Source organism: Somniosus microcephalus, unplaced genomic scaffold (assembly GCF_052327205.1).
Source record: "Somniosus microcephalus isolate GS21.2 unplaced genomic scaffold, FLI_Smic_1.0 scaffold185, whole genome shotgun sequence".
Taxonomy (NCBI): domain Eukaryota; kingdom Metazoa; phylum Chordata; class Chondrichthyes; order Squaliformes; family Somniosidae; genus Somniosus; species Somniosus microcephalus.
Window position 1 is genome coordinate 138,681 of NW_028225372.1, and position 24,540 is coordinate 163,220.

The 24,540-nt window shown below is 52.1% G+C and overlaps 2 protein-coding genes across 2 annotated transcripts in view; one reads left to right on the forward strand and one right to left on the reverse strand.

The window, feature by feature from the left end:
* LOC147082080 (uncharacterized) overlaps positions 1 to 24,540 on the reverse strand; it is a 108,686-nt gene that overhangs the window by 21,778 nt on the left and 62,368 nt on the right. Inside the window, exon 5 of the mRNA XM_085980472.1 lies at positions 18,027 to 18,151. Within this exon, the coding sequence (XP_085836598.1) occupies positions 18,027 to 18,151 (125 nt within the window). The remainder of the gene's footprint in view (positions 1 to 18,026; positions 18,152 to 24,540) is intronic.
* The window catches only part of LOC147082081 (uncharacterized), a 32,132-nt gene continuing 26,556 nt past the window's right edge, over positions 18,965 to 24,540 (forward strand). Inside the window, exon 1 of the mRNA XM_085980462.1 lies at positions 18,965 to 20,005. The gene's annotated coding sequence lies outside the window, so the exon portion shown is untranslated. The remainder of the gene's footprint in view (positions 20,006 to 24,540) is intronic.

The window sequence follows — 24,540 nt, forward strand, 5'->3', positions numbered from 1 at the left end:
ATGGCAATCCGGAACGATATGCACAAGGCAGGGGCCATTAATGTACACAGTGGATGTCGGGGAGAACATTGTGAGACGCCACGTCGATCAGATCTTAGCGTCACAGGAACGAGTCAACCCCATGTCTCGAGTACCTGGGGATGAACCCGACATACTGGTAGCATCTACCTCAACCAGTAGCAGTGGAAACCGATGAACTACCCGATGAAAAGGGGCCAGAATCGCCTCTGCACCAAGAACGAGAACCTCAGGAAAGGCGCTATCCCGAAAGGGTCAGGAAGCCGCCCCAAAGACTGAATCTATAAATGGACTATTGTTGTTTAATGTACATGTTAGTGTTAATTGTTATTTGAATATTAGGGGTACTACTAATCTAAAAGGGGAGGAATTGTAGTGTATGTACCTTTAAGACAGAACTACTTTTACAGCTCCTGTATACTGTAGTACCGGCAGTGACCACACCTGTATATAAGCCTTGCGCATGCCTCTGTACCCCCAGTCTTGAGACTACCCTCCTCCAGTAAATACCTGTTTATTGTTCAGTTACAGCATCCGTGTGGTTATTGAAAAACATCATACTCTCAGAATCACGGATCTAACAATCCCTACTACCCTTCTTGAACAATGGTACTACATTGACTGTCCTCCAGTCCTCTGGCACATCCCCTGTGGCTAGAGAGGTTCTGAAAATTTGTGTCAGAGCCCCTGCAATCTCCTCCCTTGCCTCACACAAAGCAGCCTGCGATACATCTCGCCTGGGCCTGTATCCACTTTTAAGCCCGCTAAACCTGCTAGTACCTCCTCCCTCTCAATACTAATTTGTTGAAGTATATCACAATCCCCCTGCCCGATTTCTATGCCTACATCGTCCTTCTCCATAGTGAACAGATACAAAATATTCATTTAAAACCTCACCTGCATATTCAGGCTCTACATACAGATTGCCACATAGGTCCCTAATGGGCCCTACTCTTTCCCTAGTTATCCTCTTGCCCTTAATATACTTATAAAACACCTTGGGATTTTCTTTTATTTTGCCCGCCAGTGTTTTTTCATGCCCCCTCTTCGCTCTCCTAATTTCTTTTTTAAGTATCCCCTGCACTTTCTATACTCCTCTAGGGCTTCCACTACTTAGTCCATTGTATCTGCCAAAAGCATCCCTTTTTTTCCCCGAATCCATTCTTGTATATCCCTTGACATCCAGGGTTCCCTTGGCTTGTTGGTCACACCCTTGATCTTTACAGGAACATATTGGCGTTGTACTCACTATTTCCTTTCTGAAAGACTCCCACTGCTCTGATGTGGATTTTCCTAAAGTAGCTGATCCCAGTCCACTTTGGCCAGATCCTGCCTCATCATATTAAAATCGGCCTTCCCCAATTTAGAACATTTATTTCCGGTCCATCTTTGTCCTTTTCAATGACTACCTTAAATCTCACCGAATTATGATCACGGTCACCAAAATGCTCTCCCACTGACACTTCTACCACTTGCCCAGCTACATTCTCCAGAATTAGATCCAGTACCACCCCCTCTCTTGTAGGACTTTCTACATGCTGGCTCAAAAAGCTCTCCTGGATGCACTTTAAGAATTCCACACCCTCTAAGCCTTTCACACACTGACTATCCCAGTTAATATTGGTGAAGTTGAAATCCACTATTATTACTGCACTTGAGATTTGCCTACATATCAGTTCCTTCATCCATCTTCCCCTGACTGTTTGGGGGCCTATAGTACACTCCCAAAGTGCTTGCCCCCTTTTTGTTTTTAAGTTCTACCCATATGGCCTCCTTAGAGGAACTTGCTGAGATATCATCCCTCCTTACAGCTGTAATTGACTCCTTGATTAATATTGCGACACCCCCTCCTCTTTTACACCCCGCTCTGCCTCGCCTGAAGATTCTATACCCTGGAATATTGAGCTGCCAGTCCTGCCCCTTTCTCAACCATGTCTGTGATAGCAACAATATCGTATTCCCAATGTTCATTAACACCTTCAATTCATCTGCCTTACTCGCAAGACTCCTTGCATTAAAATAAATGCCATCCAGCCTTGCCCTACTCCCTTGTGCCATTACATATTTGCTCTGCCTTTCAGGCTGACCTGTTTTTTCCTCTATATTTGGCTGTGCATCACCCCCTACTATAGCTCCACTCTGTATCCCATCCCCCTGCCAAGTTAGTTTAAACACACCCCAACAGTACTAGGAAACCTCCCCGCATGGATGTTGGTCCCGTTCTGGTTCAGGTGCATCCCATCCGACTTGTACAAGTCCCACCTTCCCCAGAAGCAGATCCAGTGATCCAGGAAACTAAAACCATCCCTCCTGCACCAACTCTTTAGCCACTCATTCATCTGCTCTATCCTCCTACTTCTATACTCACTCGCACATGGCACCGGGAGTAATCCAGAGATTACAACCTTTGAGGTCCTGCTCTTTAATCTGCTACCTAGCTCCCTAAATTCTTGTTGCAGGACCTCATCCCTCTTTCTACCTATGTTGTTGGCACCAATGTGAACCACGACCTCTGACTGTTCGCCCTCCCCCTTCAGAATTCCCTGCAGCTGTTCAGTGACAACCTTGACTCTAGCACCAGGGAGGCAACATACCATCCTGGAGTCATGTCTGCGGCCACAGAAATGTCTATCTGTTCCCCTTACGATAGAATCCCCTATCACTATTGCTCTCCCACTCTTTTTCCTCCCCTCCTGTGCAGCTGAGCCACTCGTAGTGCCACGGACTGGGCTCTTGCTGCATTCCCCTCAGAAACCATCTCCCCCAGCAGTATCCAAAACGGAAAATCTGTTGGAGAGGGAGACGGACCCAGTGGACTCCTGCACTAACTTCCTAGTTCTTTTACTCTGTCTGGCGGTCACCCATTTCCTGTTTGCCTGTGCACTGTTTACCTGCTGTGCGACGACCTTGTTAAACGTGCCAGCCATGAAGATCTCAGCTTCGCGGATGCTCCACAGTGACCGCAGCTGCAGCTCCAGCTCCGAAATGCGGATTTCGAGTAGCTGCAGCCACATCCTGCATACGTGTTCGCCCTGGACACCGAAAGTGTCCCTGACTTCCCACATAGCAGAGGAGGAGCACTCCATGCTGCCGAGCTGCCCTGCCATGTCCTACCCTTAATTTACTCCCTTTACTTCCTTTAAATTAAAGAATATTAAACTCACAAAGTACCTTACTTCACTTTAAACACTACTTACTCTAAACTAGAGACCTTACTTTTACTTTAACGACTGGACTGTAGAAATACTTACCAGGTCCTACTTAGCAATCAGCTCCTTCCCTGGTTGTGACGTCATTAGCGGTTTCGCAGTTGTCGTTTGACTGCTCCCACTCTGACTCTTTCCTGCAGCCCTGTGACGTCTCTCCTTGATTTTGCTGCACTTTTGGAATTCGCCGGACTTGTATCGGCCTCCTCGCTGCTGCTGCCGACTCCTCGCAGATCTGCACTGTATTTATGTCTCCTCGCTGCTGCCGACTCCTTGCAGGTCCTTCCTGTCCTCGGCCTCCCGCTGTATTTATGCCTCCTCGCTGCTGCTGCCGACTCCTCGCATGTCCGCGCTGTTCTCGGCCTCCCGCTGCATTTATGCCTCCTCGCTGCTGCTGCCGACTCCTCGCAGGTCTGCGCTGTCCTCGGTCTCCCGCTGTATTTATGCCTCCTCGCTGCTGCCAACTCCTCGCAGGTCCTTCCTGTCCTCGGCCTCCCGCTGTATTTATGCCTCCTCGCTGCTGCTGCCAATTCCTCGTAGGTTCTCTTTAGAGCAGAAAATGTTAATTGGGAGATTTAATAGAGGTGTTCAAAATCATGAAGGTGTTTCCATAGAGTAAATAAGGAGCAACTGTACCCACTGACAGAAGGGTCGGTAAACAGAGGAGACGGATTTAATGTAATTGACAAAAGAGCCAGAAGTGAGATGAGGAGATTGTTTTTAGGCATCGTGTTATGATGACCTGGAATGCAATGTCTGAATGAGTGATGGGAGCAGAGGCAATAGTAACTTTTAAACCCGAATTAGTGAAATACACGAAGGGGAGAACATTAGCAGTGCTCTGGGCACAGAGCAGGGGAGGGGGGCACATTGGTCTGCTCTTTCAAAGAGCCGGTACAGGCCCGCTGTGCCCAATGGCCTCATTCTGTGCTGTCTGGTCCCAAGTTTCTATGGTATCAACCTCTAACTGTTCCTAAGCATATAATAAATGATAAATGTACTTGAATGCTATTTACAGAAGCAGAACTTTAGCATGTGAAATTGCATTGGGAAGTTTAATTCTGTTAACCAGCAAACTATGACCAAAAATTGATAAAAAGGGAGAAAATCGAATGAGTATACCAGCAAGAAACATTTAAAAATTGTAGGAACTTCTGAAAGTAAGTAAACATGAAGAGTAGCAAAAGTAAGCATTGGTCCCTTAGAGGCTGAGACAGGAGAAATTATAATGGGAAATGAGGAAATGGCAGATTTTAAACAAATATTTTGTATCTGTCTTCACAGTAGAAAACACAAATAACACACCAAAAATAGCAGGGAACCAAGGGACTAATGAAAGGACTGACATCAATTACTTTAAGTTCCTTCGAGAAAAAAAGTACTTGAGAAACTAATGGGACTAAAATCCGACAAATCCCCAGGACCTGACAGCCGACATCCTAGGGTTCTACAAGAGGTGGCTGAAGAGAGAGTGGATGCATTGGTCGTGATCTTCCAAAATCCCCTAGATTCTGGAACAGTCCCAGCGGATTAGAAGGTAGAAAAAGTAACCCCGCTATTCTAGAAAGGGGGAAGAGAGAAAGCAGGGAACTACAGGCCAGTGAGCCTGGCGTCAGGAAAATGCTGGAATCCATTATTAAGGGAGGGGTAAGAGGGCACTTAGAAAATCATATGATCAGGCGGAGTCAACATGGTTTTATGAAAGAGAAATCATGCTTAACCAATTTATTAGTGTTTTTTGAGGATGCAACTAGTTGGCGGGGGGGGGGGGTCCTGGAGGGAAAGTGTGACACAGAGCGGGGTAGCGGCAGTGTTCAGCCGTAAACCGCGCGCCCCAAAATTGCCCTGGCAACGCCGGGCCCCCCCAGCATAAATGATCTAGACGTGGGAACTAGATATAATATCTCCAAGTTTGCAGATGACACAAAGCTGGGTGGGCGTGTGTGCTGTGAGGAGGATGCCAAGAAACTCCAGTATGATTTGGACAGTTTGGGCGATTGGGCAGAAGCATGGCAGATGCAGTATAATGTGGATAAATGTGAGGTTATCCACTTTGGTGGCAAAAACAGGAAAGCAGATTATCTGAATGGCAATAGATTGGGAGAAGGGGAAGTGCAACGAGACCTGGGTGTCCTTGTGCACCAGTCGCATGCAGGTGCAGCAGACGGTTAAGAAGGCAAATGGTATGTTGGCCTTCGTAGCGAGAGGGTTTGAGTACAAGAACAAGGATGTCCTGCTGCAGTTGTACAGGGCCTTGGGTGAGACCAAACCGTATCGTGTGCAGTTCTGGTCACCTTATCTGAGGAAGGATGTTCTTGCCATGGAGAGAGAGCAGCGAAGATTCACCAGACTGATACCTGGGATGGCAGGAATGACGTATGAGGAGAGATTGGGTCGATTGGGCTTATACTCGCTGGAGTTTAGAAGAATGAGAGGGGATCTCATTGAAACTTATAAAATTCTAACAGGATTAGACAGACTAGATGCAGGAAGGATGTTCCCGATGGTCGGGGAGTCCAGAACCAGGGGTCACAGTCTAAGGATAAGGGGTAAGCCATTTAGGACAGAGGTGAGGAGGAATTTCTTCACCGAGAGTGGTGAACCTGTGGAATTCTCTACCACAGAAGGCAGTAGAGGCCAATTCATTAAATATATTCAAGAAGGAGTTGGATATATTTCTTAAGGCTAAAGGGATCAAGGGATATGGGGAGAAGGCAGGGACAGGGTACTGAATTTGGATGATCAGCCATGATCTCATTGAATGGCGGAGCAGGCTCGAGGGGCCGAATGGCCTACTCCTGCTCCTATCTTCTATGTTTCTAAAAGGCATTTGATAAGGTGCCACATAAAAGGCTGCTATGCAAGATAAGGACTCATGGGGTTGAGGGTAATATATTAGCTACAAGGACAGGTTGGAGAAGCTGGATTTGTTTTCATTAGAGCAAAGGAAGTTGAGGGGTGATTTGATAGCGGTGTACAAGATTATGACGGGTTTGGATAGGCTAGACGGGGAAAGGCTGTTCCCACTAATGGATGGTACGAGGACTAGGGGACACAGATTTAAGGTTTTGGGCAAGAGGTACAGGGGGCGAATGTGAGTAAAAACCTTTTTACGCAGCGAGTGGTGAGGACCTGGAACTCGCTGCCGACGGAAGTGGTGGAAGCGGAGTCACTCGATGTTTTCAAGGGGAGACTGGATAGGCACTTGAGGGAAATTAACTTACAGGGTTATGGGGATAGAGCGGGGGAATGGGACTGACTGGATTGCTCTACAGAGAGCCGGCACAGACTGGATGGGCCGAATGGCCTCCTTCTGTGCCGTTATGACTATCAGCATTAATAGAGGATTGGTGAACTGACAGAAAACAGAGAGTAGGGATAAACAGGACATTTTCAGCTTGGCAGGCTAGTGGGGTGCCACAAGGATCAGTGCTGGGGCCTCTGCTATTTACAATCTATATTACTGACTTAGATGAAGGGACCGAGTGTAATGTATCCAAGTTTGCTGCTGATACAAAGCTAGGTGGGACAGTAAGCTATGGGGACACAGAGCCTGCAAAGGGATATGGGCAGTCTAAGTGTGCGGGCAGTAAGGTGACAGATGGAACATAATGTGGGGAAATGTGTGCGTATTCACTTTAGTAGGAAGAACAGAAAAACAGAACCTTTTTTAAATGGTGAAAAATTATTAAATGTTGGTGTTCAGAGAGATTTAGGTGTTCTCGTACAGGAAACAAAGTTAGCATGCAGGTATCGCGAGCAATTGGGCAGGCGGATGGCATGTTGGCCTTTATTACAAGGGGTTGGAATACAACAGTGAGGAAGTCTTGCTACAATTGGACAGGGCTTTGGTGAGACAACACCGGAGTACCGGGCACAGTTCTGGTCTCATATCGATAAAGGATGGGATAAAGACAGGAGGGAGAAATGATCTTAGCTCCAAAAATAAAGTAAATAAATCAGTTTGGGTGGAGCCAAAATACAGCAAGGGGCAGAAAACATTGGTTGGAGATGTTAAAAGGCCCCCAACTGTAGTTGTAATGTAGGGCGGCGTATAATTCAGGGAACGAGAGGTGCATGTAGCAAGGGTAATATATTAATCATGGGGGATTTTAAGCTATGTATAGATTGGGGAAACCAAATCTGCAGTAATAGTGTGGGGACATCATCTGAGTCAATGGGACTCTCTCTGACCTTTCTCCCCAGTCCATCTCCAGGACCAGTGTGTACCTGAGTCAATGGGACTCTCTGACCTTTCTCCCCAGTCCATCTCCAGGACCAGTGTGTATCTGAGTCAATGGGACTCTCTCTGACCTTTCTCCCCAGTCCATCTCCAGGACCAGTGTGTATCTGAGTCAATGGGACTCTCTGACCATTCTCCCCAGTCCATCTCCAGGACCAGTGTGTATCTGAGTCAATGGGACTCTCTGACCTTTCTCCCCAGTCCATCTCCAGGACCAGTGTGTATCTGAGTCAATGGGACTCTCTCTGACCTTTCTCCCCAGTCCATCTCCAGGACCAGTGTGTATCTGAGTCAATGGGACTCTCTGACCATTCTCCCCAGTCCATCTCCAGGACCAGTGTGTATCTGAGTCAATGGGACTCTCTCTGACCTTTCTCCCCAGTCCATCTCCAGGACCAGTGTGTATCTGAGTCAATGGGACTCTCTGACCTTTCTCCCCAGTCCATCTCCAGGACCAGTGAGTATCTGAGTCAATGGGACTCTCTCTGACCTTTCTCCCCAGTCCATCTCCAGGACCAGTGAGTATCTGAGTCAATGGGACTCTCTCTGACCTTTCTCCCCAGTCCATCTCCAGGACCAGTGTGTATCTGAGTCAATGGAAATCTCTGATCTTTCTCCCCGGTCCATCTCCAGGACCAGTGTGTATCTGAGTCAATGGGACTCTCTCTGACGTTTCTCTCCAGTCCATCTCCAGGACCAGTGTGTATCGGAGTCAATGGGACTCTCTCTGACCTTTCTCCCCAGTCCATCTCCAGGGCCAGTGTGTATCTGAGTCAATGGGACTCTCTCTGACCTTTCTCCCCAGTCTATCTCCAGGACCAGTGTGTATCTGAGTCAATGGGACTCTCTGACCTTTCTCCCCAGTCCATCTCCAGGACCAGTGTGTATCTGAGTCAATGGGACTCTCTCTGACCTTTCTCCCCAGTCTATCTCCAGGACCAGTGTGTATCTGAGTCAATGGGACTCTCTCTGACCTTTCTCCCCAGTCCATCTCCAGGACCAGTGTGTATCTGAGTCAATGGGACTCTCTGACCTTTCTCCCCAGTCCATCTCCAGGACCAGTGTGTATCTGAGTCAATGGGACTCTCTGACCTTTCTCCCCAGTCCATTTCCAGGACCAGTGTGTCTGTGAGTCAATGGGACTCTCTCTGACCTTTCTCCCCAGTCTATCTCCAGGACCAGTGTGTATCTGAGTCAATGGGACTCTCTCTGACCTTTCTCCCCAGTCCATCTCCAGGACCAGTGAGTATCTGAGTCAATGGGACTCTCTCTGACCTTTCTCCCCAGTCCATCTCCAGGACCAGTGTGTATCTGAGTCAATGGGACTCTCTCTGACCTTTCTCCCCAGTCCATCTCCAGGACCAGTGAGTATCTGAGTCAATGTGACTCTCTGACCTTTCTCCCCAGTCCATCTCCAGGGCCAGTGAGTATCTGAGTCAATGGAAATCTCTGATCTTTCTCCCCGGTCCATCTCCAGGACCAGTGTGTATCTGAGTCAATGGGACTCTCTCTGACCTTTCTCCCCAGTCCATCTCCAGGACCAGTGTGTATCTGAGTCAATGGGACTCTCTCTGACCTTTCTCCCCAGTCCATCTCCAGGACCAGTGTGTATCTGAGTCAATAGGACTCTCTGACCTTTCTCCCCAGTCCATCTCCAGGACCAGTGTGTATCTGAGTCAATGGGACTCTCTCTGACCTTTCTCCACAGTCCATCTCCAAGACCAGTGTGTATCGGAGTCAATGGGACTCTCTCTGACCTTTCTCCCCGGTCCATTTCCAGGACCAGTGTGTATCTGAGTCAATGGGACTCTCTCTGACCTTTCTCCCCAGTCCATCTCCAGGACCAGTGTGTATCTGAGTCAATGGGACTCTCTCTGACCTTTCTCTCCAGTCCATCTCCAGGACCAGTGTGTATCGGAGTCAATGGGACTCTCTCTGACCTTTCTCCCCAGTCCATCTCCAGGACCAGTGTGTATCTGAGTCAATGGGACTCTCTCTGACCTTTCTCTCCAGTCCATCTCCAGGACCAGTGTGTATCGGAGTCAATGGGACTCTCTCTGACCTTTCTCCCCAGTCCATCTCCAGGACCAGTGTGTATCTGAGTCAATGGGACTCTCTCTGACCTTTCTCCCCAGTCTATCTCCAGGACCAGTGTGTATCTGAGTCAATGGGACTCTCTCTGACCTTTCTCCCCACTCTATCTCCAGGACCAGTGTGTATCTGAGTCAATGGGACTCTCTGACCTTTCTCCCCAGTCCATCTCCAGGACCAGTGTGTATCTGAGTCAATGGGACTCTCTCTGACCTTTCTCCCCAGTCCATCTCCAGGACCAGTGTGTATCTGAGTCAATGGGACTCTCTGACCTTTCTCCCCAGTCCATCTCCAGGACCAGTGTGTATCTGAGTCAATGGGACTCTCTGACCTTTCTCCCCAGTCCATTTCCAGGACCAGTGTGTCTCTGAGTCAATGGGACTCTCTCTGACCTTTCTCCCCAGTCCATCTCCAGGACCAGTGTGTACCTGAGTCAATGGGACTCTCTCTGACCTTTCTCCCCAGTCCATGTCCATGACCAGTGTGTATCCGAGTCAATGGGACTCTCTCTGACCTTTCTCCCCAGTCCATCTCCAGGACCAGTGTGTATCTGAGTCAATGGGACTCTCTCTGACCTTTCTCCCCAGTCCATCTCCAGGACCAGTGTGTATCTGAGTCAATGGGACTCTCTCTGACCTTTCTCCCCAGTCCATCTCCAGGACCAGTGTGTATCTGAGTCAATGGGACTCTCTCTGACCTTTCTCCCCAGTCCATCTCCAGGACCAGTGTGTATCTGAGTCAATAGGACTCTCTGACCTTTCTCCCCAGTCCATCTCCAGGACCAGTGTGTATCTGAGTCAATGGGACTCTCTCTGACCTTTCTCCCCAGTCCATCTCCATGACCAGTGTGTATCCGAGTCAATGGGACTCTCTCTGACCTTTCTCCCCAGTCCATCTCCAGGACCAGTGTGTATCTGAGTCAATGGGACTCTCTCTGACCTTTCTCCCCAGTCCATCTCCAGGACCAGTGTGTATCTGAGTCAATGGGACTCTCTCTGACCTTTCTCCCCAGTCCATCTCCAGGACCAGTGTGTATCTGAGTCAATGGGACTCTCTCTGACCTTTCTCCCCAGTCCATCTCCAGGACCAGTGTGTATCTGAGTCAATGGGACTCTCTGACCTTTCTCCCCGGTCCATCTCCAGGACCAGTGTGTATCTGAGTCAATGGGATTCTCTCTGACCTTTCTCCCCAGTCCATCTCCAGGACCAGTGTGTATCTGAGTCACTGGGACTCTCTCTGACCTTTCTCCCCGGTCCATCTCCAGGACCAGTGTGTATCTGAGTCAATGGGACTCCCTCTGACCTTTCTCCCCGGTCTATCTCCAGGACCAGTGTGTATCTGAGTCAATGGGACTCTCTCTGACCTTTCTCCCCAGTCCATCTCCAGGACCAGTGTGTATCTGAGTCAATGGGACTCTCTCTGACCTTTCTCCCCAGTCCATCTCCAGGACCAGTGTGTATCTGAGTCAATGGGACTCACTCTGACCTTTCTCCCCAGTCCATCTCCAGGACCAGTGTGTATCTGAGTCAATGGGACTCTCTCTGACCTTTCTCCCCAGTCCATCTCCAGGACCAGTGTGTATCTGAGTCAATGTGACTCACTCTGACCTTTCTCCCCAGTCCATCTCCAGGACCAGTGTGTATCTGAGTCAATGGGACTCTCTCTGACCTTTCTCCCCAGTCCATCTCCAGGACCAGTGTGTATCTGAGTCAATGGGACTCTCTCTGACCTTTCTCCCCAGTCTATCTCCAGGACCAGTGTGTATCTGAGTCAATGGGATTCACTCTGACCCTTCTCCCCAGTCCATCTCCAGGACCAGTGTGTATCTGAGTCAATGTGACTCTCTCTGACCTTTCTCCCCAGTCCATCTCCAGGACCAGTGTGTATCTGAGTCAATGGGACTCTCTCTGACCTTTCTCCCCAGTCCATCTCCAGGACCAGTGTGTATCTGAGTCAATGGGACTCTCTCTGACCTTTCTCCACAGTCTATCTCCAGGACCAGTGTGTATCTGAGTCAATGGGACTCTCTCTGACCTTTCTCCCCAGTCCATCTCCAGGACCAGTGTGTGTCTGAGTCAATGGGACTCTCTCTGACCTTTCTCCCCAGTCCATCTCCAGGACCAGTGTGTATCTGAGTCAATGGGACTCTCTCTGACCTTTCTCCCCAGTCCATCTCCAGGACCAGTGTGTATCTGAGTCAATGGGACTCTCTCTGACCTTTCTCCCCAGTCCATCTCCAGGACCAGTGTGTATCTGAGTCAATGGGACTCTCTCTGACCTTTCTCCCCAGTCTACCTCCAGGACCAGTGTGTATCTGAGTCAATGGGACTCTCTCTGACCTTTCTCCCCGGTCCATTTCCAGGACCAGTGTGTATCTGAGTCAATGGGACTCTCTCTGACCTTTCTCCCCAGTCCATCTCCAGGACCAGTGTGTATCTGAGTCAATGGGACTCTGACCTTTCTCCCCAGTCCATCTCCAGGACCAGTGTGTATCTGAGTCAATGGGACTCTCTCTGACCTTTCTCCCCAGTCCATCTCCAGGACCAGTGTGTATCTGGTTCAATGGGACTCTCTGACCTTTCTCCCCAGTCCATCTCCAGGACCAGTGTGTATCTGAGTCAATGGGACTCTCTGACCTTTCTCCCCAGTCCATCTCCAGGACCAGTGTGTATCTGAGTCAATGAGACTCTCTCTGACCTTTCTCCCCAGTCCATCTCCAGGACCAGTGGGTATCTGAGTCACTGGGACTCTCTGACCTTTCTCCCCAGTCCATCTCCAGGACCAGTGTGTATCTGAGTCAATGGGACTCTCTCTGACCTTTCTCCCCAGTCCATCTCCAGGACCAGTGTGTATCTGAGTCAATGGGACTCTCTCTGACCTTTCTCCCCAGTCTATCTCCAGGACCAGTGTGTATCTGAGTCAATGGGATTCTCTCTGACCTTTCTCCCCAGTCCATCTCCAGGACCAGTGTGTATCTGAGTCAATGGGACTCTCTCTGACCTTTCTCCCCAGTCTATCTCCAGGACCAGTGTGTATCTGAGTCAATGGGACTCTCTGACCTTTCTCCCCAGTCTATCTCCAGGACCAGTGTGTATCTGAGTCAATGGGACTCTCTGACCTTTCTCCCCAGTCTATCTCCAGGACCAGTGTGTATCTGAGTCAATGGGACTCTCTGACCTTTCTCCCCAGTCCATCTCCAGGACCAGTGTGTATCTGAGTCAATGGGACTCTCTCTGACCTTTCTCCCCAGTCCATCTCCAGGACCAGTGTGTATCGGAGTCAATGGGACTCTCTCTGACCTTTCTCCCCAGTCTATCTCCAGGACCAATGTGTATCTGAGTCAATGGGACGCTCTCTGACCTTTCTCCCCAGTCTATCTCCAGGACCAGTGTGTATCTGAGTCAATGGGACTCTCTCTGACCTTTCTCCCCAGTCCATCTCCAGGACCAGTGTGTATCTGAGTCAATGAGACTCTCTCTGACCTTTCTCCCCAGTCCATCTCCAGGACCAGTGTGTATCTGAGTCACTGGGACTCTCTCTGACCTTTCTCACCCGTCCATCTCCAGGACCAGTGAGTATCTGAGTCAATGGGACTCTCTCTGACCTTTCTCCCCAGTCCATCTCCAGGACCAGTGTGTATCTGAGTCAATGGGACTCTCTCTGACCTTTCTCCCCAGTCCATCTCCAGGACCAGTGTATATCAGAGCGTTGGCGGGAATCTCGAGTGGCAGAGCGGGGCTATAAAAGGCCCCAGAGACCAGGTAAGGCCTCAGAGCGTCGGCGGGAAACTCGAGCGGCAGAGCGGGGCTATAAAAGGCCCCAGAGACCAGGTAAGGCCTCAGAGCGTCGGCGGGAAACTCGAGCGGCAGAGCGGGGCTATAAAAGGCCCCAGAGACCAGGTAAGGCCTCAGAGCGTCGGCGGGAAACTCGAGCGGCAGAGCGGGGCTATAAAAGGCCCCAGAGACCAGGTAAGGCATACCAAGCTCCAGTCTGGGAACTCGGAGGGAAGGAGAGGTAAAAATTAATCCAAGTGTGACGTCACCAGAAAGCGGGTAAGTGATTGGTTGCTAAGTATTTCTCTTTTTTTTTAAGCTTAAACTCTGGTTTATAGTTTCTAAGGTGCGATATTCATCATCTAGAATCAGAGCAGAGGGTATTTAAAAATAATATTAATAAATGTAATTAATTACATAGAATGGGAGATCAGGTGATGTGTTGCTGCTGCAATATGTGGGAGCTGGTGGACACCATTGATGCTCACGGTGATCACATTTGCAGTAAGTGTTGGCTGCTCGAGGAATTCCGGCTCCGTGTTGAAGAGCTGGAGTCCGAGCTTCAAACACTGAGACACATCAGGGAGGGGGGGAGTTACCTGGACTCTGTATCAGGAGGTAGTCACACCAATTAGATTAATTAATTCAGATGTAGTCCGTGGCCAGGGACTAGAAGTGAGGCAGGTATGGGGATCCAGGAGGTAGTGTTGGAGGAGCCGCAGCCCTTGCTCTTGTCCAACAGGTTTGAGGCTCTTACTCCCTGTGAGGATGGGAACAGGGACTGCGGGGAGGATGAGCAACCTGGCCACAGCACCGTGGAGCGGGGGGCCATTCAAGTGGGGGGAGTTAAAAGAAATGTTGTAGTGGTAGGGGATAGTATTGTTAGGGGGATAGATAGAGTTCTTTGCAGCCGAGAGCGAGAGTCCCGAAGGCTGTGTTGCCTGCCCGGTGCCAGGGTTAAGGACATCTCCTCTGGGCTGGAGAGAAACTTGGAGTGGGAGGGGGAGGATCCAGTTGCCGTGGTCCATGTTGGTACCAACGACATAGATAGGACAAGGAAGGAGGTTCTGCTTAGGGAGTTTGAGCAGCTAGGGGCCAAATTAAAAAGCAGAACCACAAGTGTAATAATCTCTGGATTACTACCTGAGCCACGTGCAAATTTGGCTAGGGTAAATAAAATTAGAGAGTTAAATGCGTGGCTCAAAGACTGGTGTGGGAGAAATGGGTTTTGCTTCCTGGGACACTGGCATCAGTACTGGGACAGGAGAGAGCTGTTCCGTTGGGACGGACTTCACTTGGCCAGTGCTGGGACTAGAATCCTGGCGAATCGAATAACTAGGGCTGTAGAGAGGGCTTTAAACTAATTAGTGGGGGGGAGGTTTTAAGAGAGCGAAAAATAAAAATGACAGTGGAGAAGGCAATAGAGCAAGGTAGCAGTGGGGGAATTAAAAACCAGAGCGTGTCAGGAAGGGACAGAATGAATAATGATAAAGGTAAAGTAGTAAAAGGGGTAAAAGCAGGAATAAATTGTCAGAAAACATATTTGAAAGTTCTTTATCTGAATGCATGCAGCATTCGTAACAAAATTGACGAGTTGACGGTGCAAATAACTACACATGGGTATGATCTGGTGGCCATTACGGAAACATGGCTGCAAGATAATCATGACTGGGAACTAAACATACAAGGGTATTTGACAATTAGGAAGGACAGACAGGAAGGAAAGGGAGGTGGGGTTGCTATGTTAATCAAGGATGGAATCACTGCAATAGTCAGAAATTATATTGGGTCAAAGGATCAGGATAGTGAAACAGTTTGGGTGGAGATAAGGAATAATAAGGGGAAAAAGTCACTAGTGGGCGTAGTCTATAGGCCTCCTAACAGTTGCAACTCTGTTGGTCGGAGTATAAATCAGGAAATAGTTGGGGCTTGTAATAAGGGAACAGCTATAATCATGGGGGATTTTAACTTTCATATTGACTGGACTAATCAAATTGGGCATGGCAGCTTTGAGGAAGAGTTCCTAGAGTGTATTAGGGACGGGTTCCTTGAGCAGTATGTAACTGAACCAACCAGGGGGCAGGCAATCTTAGATCTGGTCCTGTGTAATGAGACAGGATTAATAAAAAATGTCCTAGTAAAGGATCCCCTTGGAATGAGTGACCATAATATGGTTGAATTCCAAATTCAGTTTGAGGGTGAGAGAGCTGGAACTCAAACCAGCGTACTAAGCTTAAATAAAGGAGACTATGAAGGTATGAGAGTAGAATTGACTAAAGTGGACTGGGAAAACAGATTAAAGTGTAAGACGGTACAAGAGCAGTGGTCTACATTCAAGGAGACATTTCACATCTTTCAAGATAAATATATTCCACTGAGGAAAAAGGGGAGTAAAAGAAAAGACAGCCATCCGTGGCTTAGTAAAGTAATAAAGGATAGTATCCGACTGAAAACAAGGGCATATAAAGTAGCCAAATCTAGTGGGAGGATAGAAGATTGGGAAGCATTTAAAAGCCAGCAAACAATAACTAAAAGATTAATTAAGAAAGGGAAGATAGATTATGAAAGTAAACTAGCAAAAAATATAAAAACAGATAGCAAGAGTTTCTACAGCTATATAAAAAGAAAAAGGGTGGCTAAAGTGAACGTTGGTCCCTTAGAGGATGGGACCGGGAAACTACTGGTGGGGAACATGGAGATGGCAAAGACGCTAAACAAATATTTTGTATCAGTCTTTACAGTAGAGGACACTAAAAATATCCCAACGCTGGACAAACAGGGGGCAATGGGGGGGGAGGAGCTAAAGACGATTAAAATCACTAAGGAGATGGTACTCAGTAAAATAATGGGACTTAAGGCGGATAAATCCCCCGGACCTGATGGCCTACATCCTAGGGTCTTGAGAGAAGTGGCGGTAGGGATTGTGGATGCATTGGTGATCATTTTCCAGAACTCCCTGGACTCAGGAAAGGTCCCGGCAGATTGGAAAACTGCTAATGTAACACCCTTATTTAAGAAGGGAAGTAGACAAAAAGCTGGAAACTATAGACCAGTTAGCCTAACATCTGTGGTTGGCAAAATGTTGGAGTCCATTATTAAGGAAACAGTAACAGAGCATTTGGATAAACATAATTTAATAGGACAGAGTCAGCATGGTTTTACGAAGGGGAAGTCATGTTTGACAAATTTGCTCAAATTCTTTGAGGATGTAACATACAGGGTGGATAAAGGGGAACCAGTGGATGTAGTGTATTTGGACTTCCAAAAGGCATTTGACAAGGTTCCACACAAAAGATTACTGATCAAGATAAAAAATCATGGGATTGGGGGTAATATATTGGCATGGGTGGAAGATTGGCTATCTAACAGAAAACAAAGAGTTGGGATAAATGGTTCGTTCTCGGGCTGGCAATCAGTAACGAGTGGTGTTCTGCAGGGGTCAGTGCTGGGACCCCAACTCTTTACAATCTATATTAACGATTTGGAGGAAGGGACCGAGTGCAACATATCCAAGTTTGCCGACTATACAAAGATGGGAGGGAAAGCAGTGAGTGAGGCGGACATAAAAAACCTGCAAAAGGACATAGACAGGCTAAGTGAGTGGGCAGAGATTTGGCAGATGCAATATAATGTTGGAAAGTGTGAGGTTATGCACTTTGGCAGAAAAAATCAAAGAGCAAGTTATTATCTAAATGGAGAGAAACTGCAAAGTACTACAGTACAAAGGGATCTGGGGGTCCTGGTGCATGAAACACAAAAAGTTAGTATGCAGGTGCAGCAGGTGATCAGGAAGGCCAATGGAATCTTGGCTTTTATTGTAAGGGGGATGGAGTATAAAAACAGGGAAGTCTTGCTGCAGTTATACAGGGTATTGGTGAGGCCACACCTGGAATACTGCGTGCAGTTTTGGTTTCCATATTTAAGAAAAGATATACTTGCTCTTGAGGCGGTTCAGAGAAGGTTCACTCGGTTGATTCCGGAGATGAGGGGGTTGACTTATGAGGAAAGGTTGAGTAGATTGGGACTCTACTCATTGGAGTTCAGAAGAATGAGAGGCGATCTTATCGAAACATATAAGATTGTGAGGGGCCTTGATCGCGTGGATGCAGTGAGGATGTTTCCACTGATGGGTGAGACTAGACCTAGGGGGCATAATCTTAGAATAAGGGGCTGCCCTTTCAAAACTGAGATGAGGAGAAACTTCTTCACTGAGAGGGTAGTAAATCTATGGAATTTGCTACCTCAGAGAGCTGTGGAAGCTGCGACATTAAATAAATTTCAAACGGAGATAGACATTTTCCTAGCAGATAAGGGAATTAGAGGTTACGGGGAGAGGGCAGGGAAGTGAGTCTAGGTTCGGATCAGCCATGATCCTATTGAATGGCGGAGCAGGCCCGAGGGGCCATATGGCCTACTCCTGCTTCTTATGTTCTTAATAGGACTCTCTCTGACCTTTCTCCCCAGTCCATCTCCAGGACCAGTGTGTATCTGAGTCAATGAGACTCTCTCTGACCTTTCTCCCCAGTCCATCTCCAGGGCCAGTGCGTATCTGAGTCAATGGGACTCTCTGACCTTTCTTCCCAGTCCATCTCCAGGACCAGTGTGTATCTGGGTCAATGAGACTCTCTCTGACCTTTCTCCCCAGTCCATCTCCAAGACCAGTGTGTATCTGAGTCAATGGGACTTTCTCTTACCTTGCTCCCCAGTCGGTCTCTGGAAGCTCTTTGAATCGGAAGGGTTCTCTCCGGTTGGTGCTCACAATCCTGTGCTGGTTAACCGGCTGTTGTTCCTCTGTCGACAATCCCTGTTTACTTCGAGCTGAGCACCTTCGTCAATCACACCATCATTCACCGGGAGATCTAACCGTGGCAAAGCAGAAAATAAGAACAACATTGAAAGCGTGAAATAATGTAATGTAGACATTTAATCTGCTTACTAATAATCCAATGTGAAGGCGGAGTATTTGTTTGATTTTGTGCCTTTGCTCAGATCCCCAGTTGCGGGGCTGTGTGTTTAATTTGGGGATTTTCCTCAGAACCCCAGTTGCGGGGCTGTGTGTTTAGTTTGGAGATTTTCCTCAGATCCCCAGTTGCGGGGCTGTGTGTTTAGTTTGGAGATTTTCCTCAGATCCCCAGTTGCAGGGCTGTGTGTTTAGTTTGGGGGATTTTCCTCAGATCCCCAGTTGCGGGGCTGTGTGTTTAGTTTGGGGATTTTCCTCAGATCCCCAGTTGCGGGGCTGTGTGTTTAGTTTGGAGATTTTCCTCAGATCCCCAGTTGCGGGGCTGTGTGTTTAGTTTGGAGATTTTCCTCAGATCCCCAGTTGCGGGGCTGTGTGTTTAGTTTGGGGATTTTCCTCAGATCCCCAGTTGCGGGGCTGTGTGTTTAGTTTGGAGATTTTCCTCAGATCCCCAGTTGCGGGGCTGTGTGTTTAGTTTGGAGATTTTCCTCAGATCCCCAGTTGCGGGGAGATTTTACTCACAGTAAATTTCCGGCCTCCTGAGACTCCCCCATTCTCACTGCTCTGGGCGGAAATGCGCCATTTTCTGTGCGGAGTTACTGCCCGGAGCGGTGACCCTGTGAAACTCGGGGCTGAGCAGCCGCTGTCGGGCGGGTGCTGAATGGAGCGGAGTTCCCTCAGTCACAGAGCGCCAGCCTAGAACCAGCGCTGTGACCCTCCCTCCCTCGCTGTGATCTAAACTCGGGGCTGAGCAGCCGCTGTCGGACCGAGTTCCCTCAATCACAGAGCGGGCCCTGTAACCCGGGCAACCAGCCTGTGTCTGACCCTCACTCACCGATCAACCCGCGCCGCCCGGCCCAGCACACAGCAGGGGAGAGGCACTGCGCCTGCGCCGGAGGGCAGGGGAGCGGCACTGCGCCTGCGCCGGAGGGCAGGGGAGCGGCACTGCGCCTGCGCCGGAGGGCAGGGGAGCGGCACTGCGCCTGCGCCGGAGAGGGAGAAAGGGAGCGACAATGCGCCTGCGCCGGAGGGCAGGGGAGCGTTACTGCGCCTGCGCGGGAGAGGAAAGGGAGCGGCACTGCGCCTGCGCGGTAGAGCTGTGTCGCACGAACGCATCAATGTCGCTCCCAGTGGTAGGAGGACTACATCGGAACATATACAGGCCCAGGTTAACGGCAGCCATCTTTGTAAAGGAGGGAGGAAAGCTTCAGTGCGACGTCACCATATGCCTGAGGCAAAGAGCCTTGTGTCCAATGCGGGGAATAAAAGCCCACAGCCTCCCCGGGCCCTGAACACGGGACTGGAGAAACTCGCTGCCCTGCGGATCAGACAATCAGCCGGCGCTAGTCCCGCCCCTCGGGCTCCCCAATTGGTTGGAGGATCCGCCGCGGGCTCGCCCTTCCAGCCCCGCTCACTGGGTGCCGCTAGCCCCGCCCTCGGGCTCCCCGATTGGTTGGAGGACCCGCCGCGGGCTCGCCCTTCCAGCCCCGCTCACTGGGTGCCGCTAGCCCCGCCCCTCGGGCTCCCCGACTGGTTGGAGGACCCGCCGCCGGCTCGCTCCCTATTGGTCGGAAGCACCCGTCAATCAGGCCGAGGACCCGCGTCACATGTTTATGAGACGATGACGTCAGTGGGGCCGCCGGCCCCGGTCACGTGTCTGAGAGTCCGCGAGTCTGAATCCGCTCCGTTCGCTTTCCGGGACCCTAAAACTACCAGGTTTGTGTTTACCGTCATTTATTTCCCCGTCCCTCTCCACTCGTCCGTCTAACTGAGAAAACTCGCTTTCGGCCCGTCATTCCGACTCTTCAACCGTTAACGACCGTCACCCAGAGTTTCGTCCCCGAGCATGCGCACTAGCAGCTGGTCCTGGGACTCTGCCCCTGAGCATGCGCACTAGCAGCTGGTCCTGGGACTCTGCCCCTGAGCATGCGCACTAGCAGCTGGTCCTGGGACTCTGGGCCCCTGAGCATGCGCACTAGCAGCTGGTCCTGGGACTCCGCCCCTGAGCATGTGCACTAGCAGCTGGTCCTGGGACTCTGCCCCTGAGCATGCCCACTAGCAGCTGGTCCTGGGACTCTGCCCCTGAGCATGCGCACTAGCAGCTGGTCCTGCGACACTGCCCCTGAGCATGCCCACTAGCAGCTGGTCCTGGGACACTGCCCCTGAGCATGCCCACTAGCAGCTGGTCCTGGGACTCTGCCCCTGAGCATGCCCACTAGCAGCTGGTCCTGGGACTCTGCCCCCTGAGCATGCCCACTAGCAGCTGGTCCTGGGACTCTGCCCCTGAGCATGTGCACTAGCAGCTGGTCCTGGGACTCTGCCCCTGAGCATGCGCACTAGCAGCTGGTCCTGGGACTCTGCCCCTGAGCATGTGCACTAGCAGCTGGTCCTGGGACTCTGCCCCTGAGCATGCGCACTAGCAGCTGGTCCTGGGACACTGCCCCTGAGCATGCCCACTAGCAGCTGGTCCTGGGACTCTGGGCCCCTGAGCATGCCCACTAGCAGCTGGTCCTGGGACTCTGCCTCTGAGCATGTGCACCAGCAGCTGGTCCTGGGACTCTGCCCCTGAGCATGCGCACTAGCAGCTGGTCCTGGGACTCTGGGCCGCTGAGCATGCCCACTAGCAGCTGGTCCTGGGACTCTGCCCCTGAGCATGCCCACTAGCAGCTGGTCCTGGGACTCTGCCCCTGAGCATGCGCACTAGCAGCTGGTCCTGGGACTCTGCCCCTGAGCATGCGCACTAGCAGCTGGTCCTGGGACTCTGCCCCTGAGCATGCCCACTAGCAGCTGGTCCTGGGACTCTGCCCCTGAGCATGCCCACTAGCAGCTGGTCCTGGGACTCTGCCCCTGAGCATGCCCACTAGCAGCTGGTCCTGGGACTCTGCCCCTGAGCATGCCCACTAGCAGCTGGTCCTGGGACTCTGCCCCTGAGCATGCGCACTACCAGCTGGTCCTGGGACTCTGCCCCTGAGCATGCGCACTAGCAGCTGGCCCTGGGACTCTGACCCTGAGCATGCGCACTAGCAGCTGGTCCTGGGACTCTGCCCCTGAGCATGCGCACTAGCAGCTGGTCCTGGGACTCTGCCCCTGAGCATGCGCACTAGCAGCTGGTCCTGGGACTCTGCCCCTGAGCATGCCCACTAGTAGCTGGTCCTGGGACTCTGGGCCCCTGAGCATGTGCACTAGCAGCTGGTCCTGGGACTCTGCCCCTGAGCATGCCCACTAGCAGCTGGTCCTGGGACTCTGCCCCTGAGCATGCGCACTAGCAGCTGGTCCTGGGACTCTGGGCCCCTGAGCATGCCCACTAGCAGCTGGTCCTGGGACTCTGCCCCTGAGCATGCGCACTAGCAGCTGGTCCTGGGACTCTACCCCTGAGCATGCGCACTAGCAGCTGGTCCTGGGACACTGCCCCTGAGCATGCCCACTAGCAGCTGGTCCTGGGACTCTGCCCCTGAGCATGCCCACTAGCAGCTGGTTCTGGGACTCTGCCCCTGAGCATGCCCACTAGCAGCTGGTCCTGGGACTAGGCCCCTGAGCATGCGCACTCGCAGCTGGTCCTGGGGCTCCGCTGCCCCTGAGCATGCCCATTAGCAGCTGGTCCTGGGACACTGCCCCTGAGCATGCCCACTAGCAGCTGGTCCTGGGACTCTGCCCCTGAGCATGCCCACTAGCAGCTGGTCTGGGACTCTGGGCCCCTGAGCATGCGCACTAGCAGCTGGTCCTGGGACTCTGCCCCTGAGCATGCCCACTAGCAGCTGGTCCTGGGACTAGGCCCCTGAGCATGCGCACTCGCAGCTGGTCCTGGGACTCCGCTGCCCCTGAGCTTGCCCACTAGCAGCTGGTCCTGGGACACTGCCCCTGAGTATGCCCACTAGCAGCTGGTCCTGGGACTCTGCTCCTGAGCATGCCCACTAGCAGCTGGTCCTGGGACTCTGCTGTCCCTGTGCATGCCCACTTGCAGCTGGTTCTGGGACTCTGCCCCTGAGCATGCCCACTAGCAGCTGGTCCTGGGACTAGGCCCCTGAGCATGCGCACTCGCAGCTGGTCCTGGGGCTCCGCTGCCCCTGAGCATGCCCATTAGCAGCTGGTCCTGGGACACTGCCCCTGAGCATGCCCACTAGCAGCTGGTCCTGGGACTCTGCCCCTGAGCATGCCCACTAGCAGCTGGTCCTGGGACGAGGCCCCTGAGCATGCGCACTCGCAGCTGGTCCTGGGGCTCCGCTGCCCCTGAGCATGCCCATTAGCAGCTGGTCCTGGGACACTGCCCCTGAGCATGCCCACTAGCAGCTGGTCCTGGGACTCTGCCCCTGAGCATGCCCACTAGCAGCTGGTCCTGGGACTAGGCCCCTGAGCATGCGCACTCGCAGCTGGTCCTGGGACTCCGCTGCCCCTGAGCTTGCCCACTAGCAGCTGGTCCTGGGACACTGCCCCTGAGCATGCCCACTAGCAGCTGGTCCTGGGACTCTGCCCCTGAGCATGCCCACTAGCAGCTGGTCCTGGGACTCTGCCCCTGAGCATGCCCACTAGCAGCTGGTTCTGGGACTCTGGGCCCCTGAGCATGCGCACTAGCAGCTGGTCCTGGGACTCTGCCCCTGAGCATGCCCACTAGCAGCTGGTCCTGGGACTCTGGGCCCCTGAGCATGTGCACTAGCAGCTGGTCCTGGGACTCTGGGCCCCTGAGCATGCCCACTAGCAGCTGGTCCTGGGACTCTGCTGCCCCTGAGCATGCGCACTAGCAGCTGGTCCTGGGACTCTGCCCCTGAGCATGCCCACTAGCAGCTGGTCCTGGGACTCTGCCCCTGAGCATGCCCACAAGCAGCTGGTCCTGGGACTCTGGGCTCCTGAGCATGTGCACTTGCAGCTGGTCCTGGGACTCCGCTGCCCCTGAGCATGCGCACTAGCAGCTGGTCCTGGGACTCTGCTGTCCCTGTGCATGCCCACTAGCAGCTGGTTCTGGGACTCTGCCCCTGAGCATGCCCACTAGCAGCTGGTCCTGGGACTAGGCCCCTGAGCATGCGCACTCGCAGCTGGTCCTGGGGCTCCGCTGCCCCTGAGCATGCCCATTAGCAGCTGGTCCTGGGACACTGCCCCTGAGCATGCCCACTAGCAGCTGGTCCTGGGACTCTGCCCCTGAGCATGCCCACTAGCAGCTGGTCCTGGGACTAGGCCCCTGAGCATGCGCACTCGCAGCTGGTCCTGGGACTCCGCTGCCCCTGAGCTTGCCCACTAGCAGCTGGTTCTGGGACTCTGGGCCCCTGAGCATGCCCACTAGCAGCTGGTCCTGGGACTCCGCTGCCCCTGAACATGCGCACTAGCAGCTGGTCCTGGGACTCTGCCCCTGAGCATGCCCACTAGCAGCTGGTCCTGGGACTCTGCCCCTGAGCATGCCCACTAGCAGCTGGTCCTGGGACTCTGCCCCTGAGCATGCCCACTAGCAGCTGGTCCTGGGACTCTGCCCCTGAGCATGCGCACTACCAGCTGGTCCTGGGACTCTGCCCCTGAGCATGCGCACTAGCAGCTGGCCCTGGGACTCTGACCCTGAGCATGCGCACTAGCAGCTGGTCCTGGGACTCTGCCCCTGAGCATGCGCACTAGCAGCTGGTCCTGGGACTCTGCCCCTGAGCATGCGCACTAGCAGCTGGTCCTGGGACTCTGCCCCTGAGCATGCCCACTAGTAGCTGGTCCTGGGACTCTGGGCCCCTGAGCATGTGCACTAGCAGCTGGTCCTGGGACTCTGCCCCTGAGCATGCCCACTAGCAGCTGGTCCTGGGACTCTGCCCCTGAGCATGCGCACTAGCAGCTGGTCCTGGGACTCTGGGCCCCTGAGCATGCCCACTAGCAGCTGGTCCTGGGACTCTGCCCCTGAGCATGCGCACTAGCAGCTGGTCCTGGGACTCTACCCCTGAGCATGCGCACTAGCAGCTGGTCCTGGGACACTGCCCCTGAGCATGCCCACTAGCAGCTGGTCCTGGGACTCTGCCCCTGAGCATGCCCACTAGCAGCTGGTTCTGGGACTCTGCCCCTGAGCATGCCCACTAGCAGCTGGTCCTGGGACTAGGCCCCTGAGCATGCGCACTCGCAGCTGGTCCTGGGGCTCCGCTGCCCCTGAGCATGCCCATTAGCAGCTGGTCCTGGGACACTGCCCCTGAGCATGCCCACTAGCAGCTGGTCCTGGGACTCTGCCCCTGAGCATGCCCACTAGCAGCTGGTCTGGGACTCTGGGCCCCTGAGCATGCGCACTAGCAGCTGGT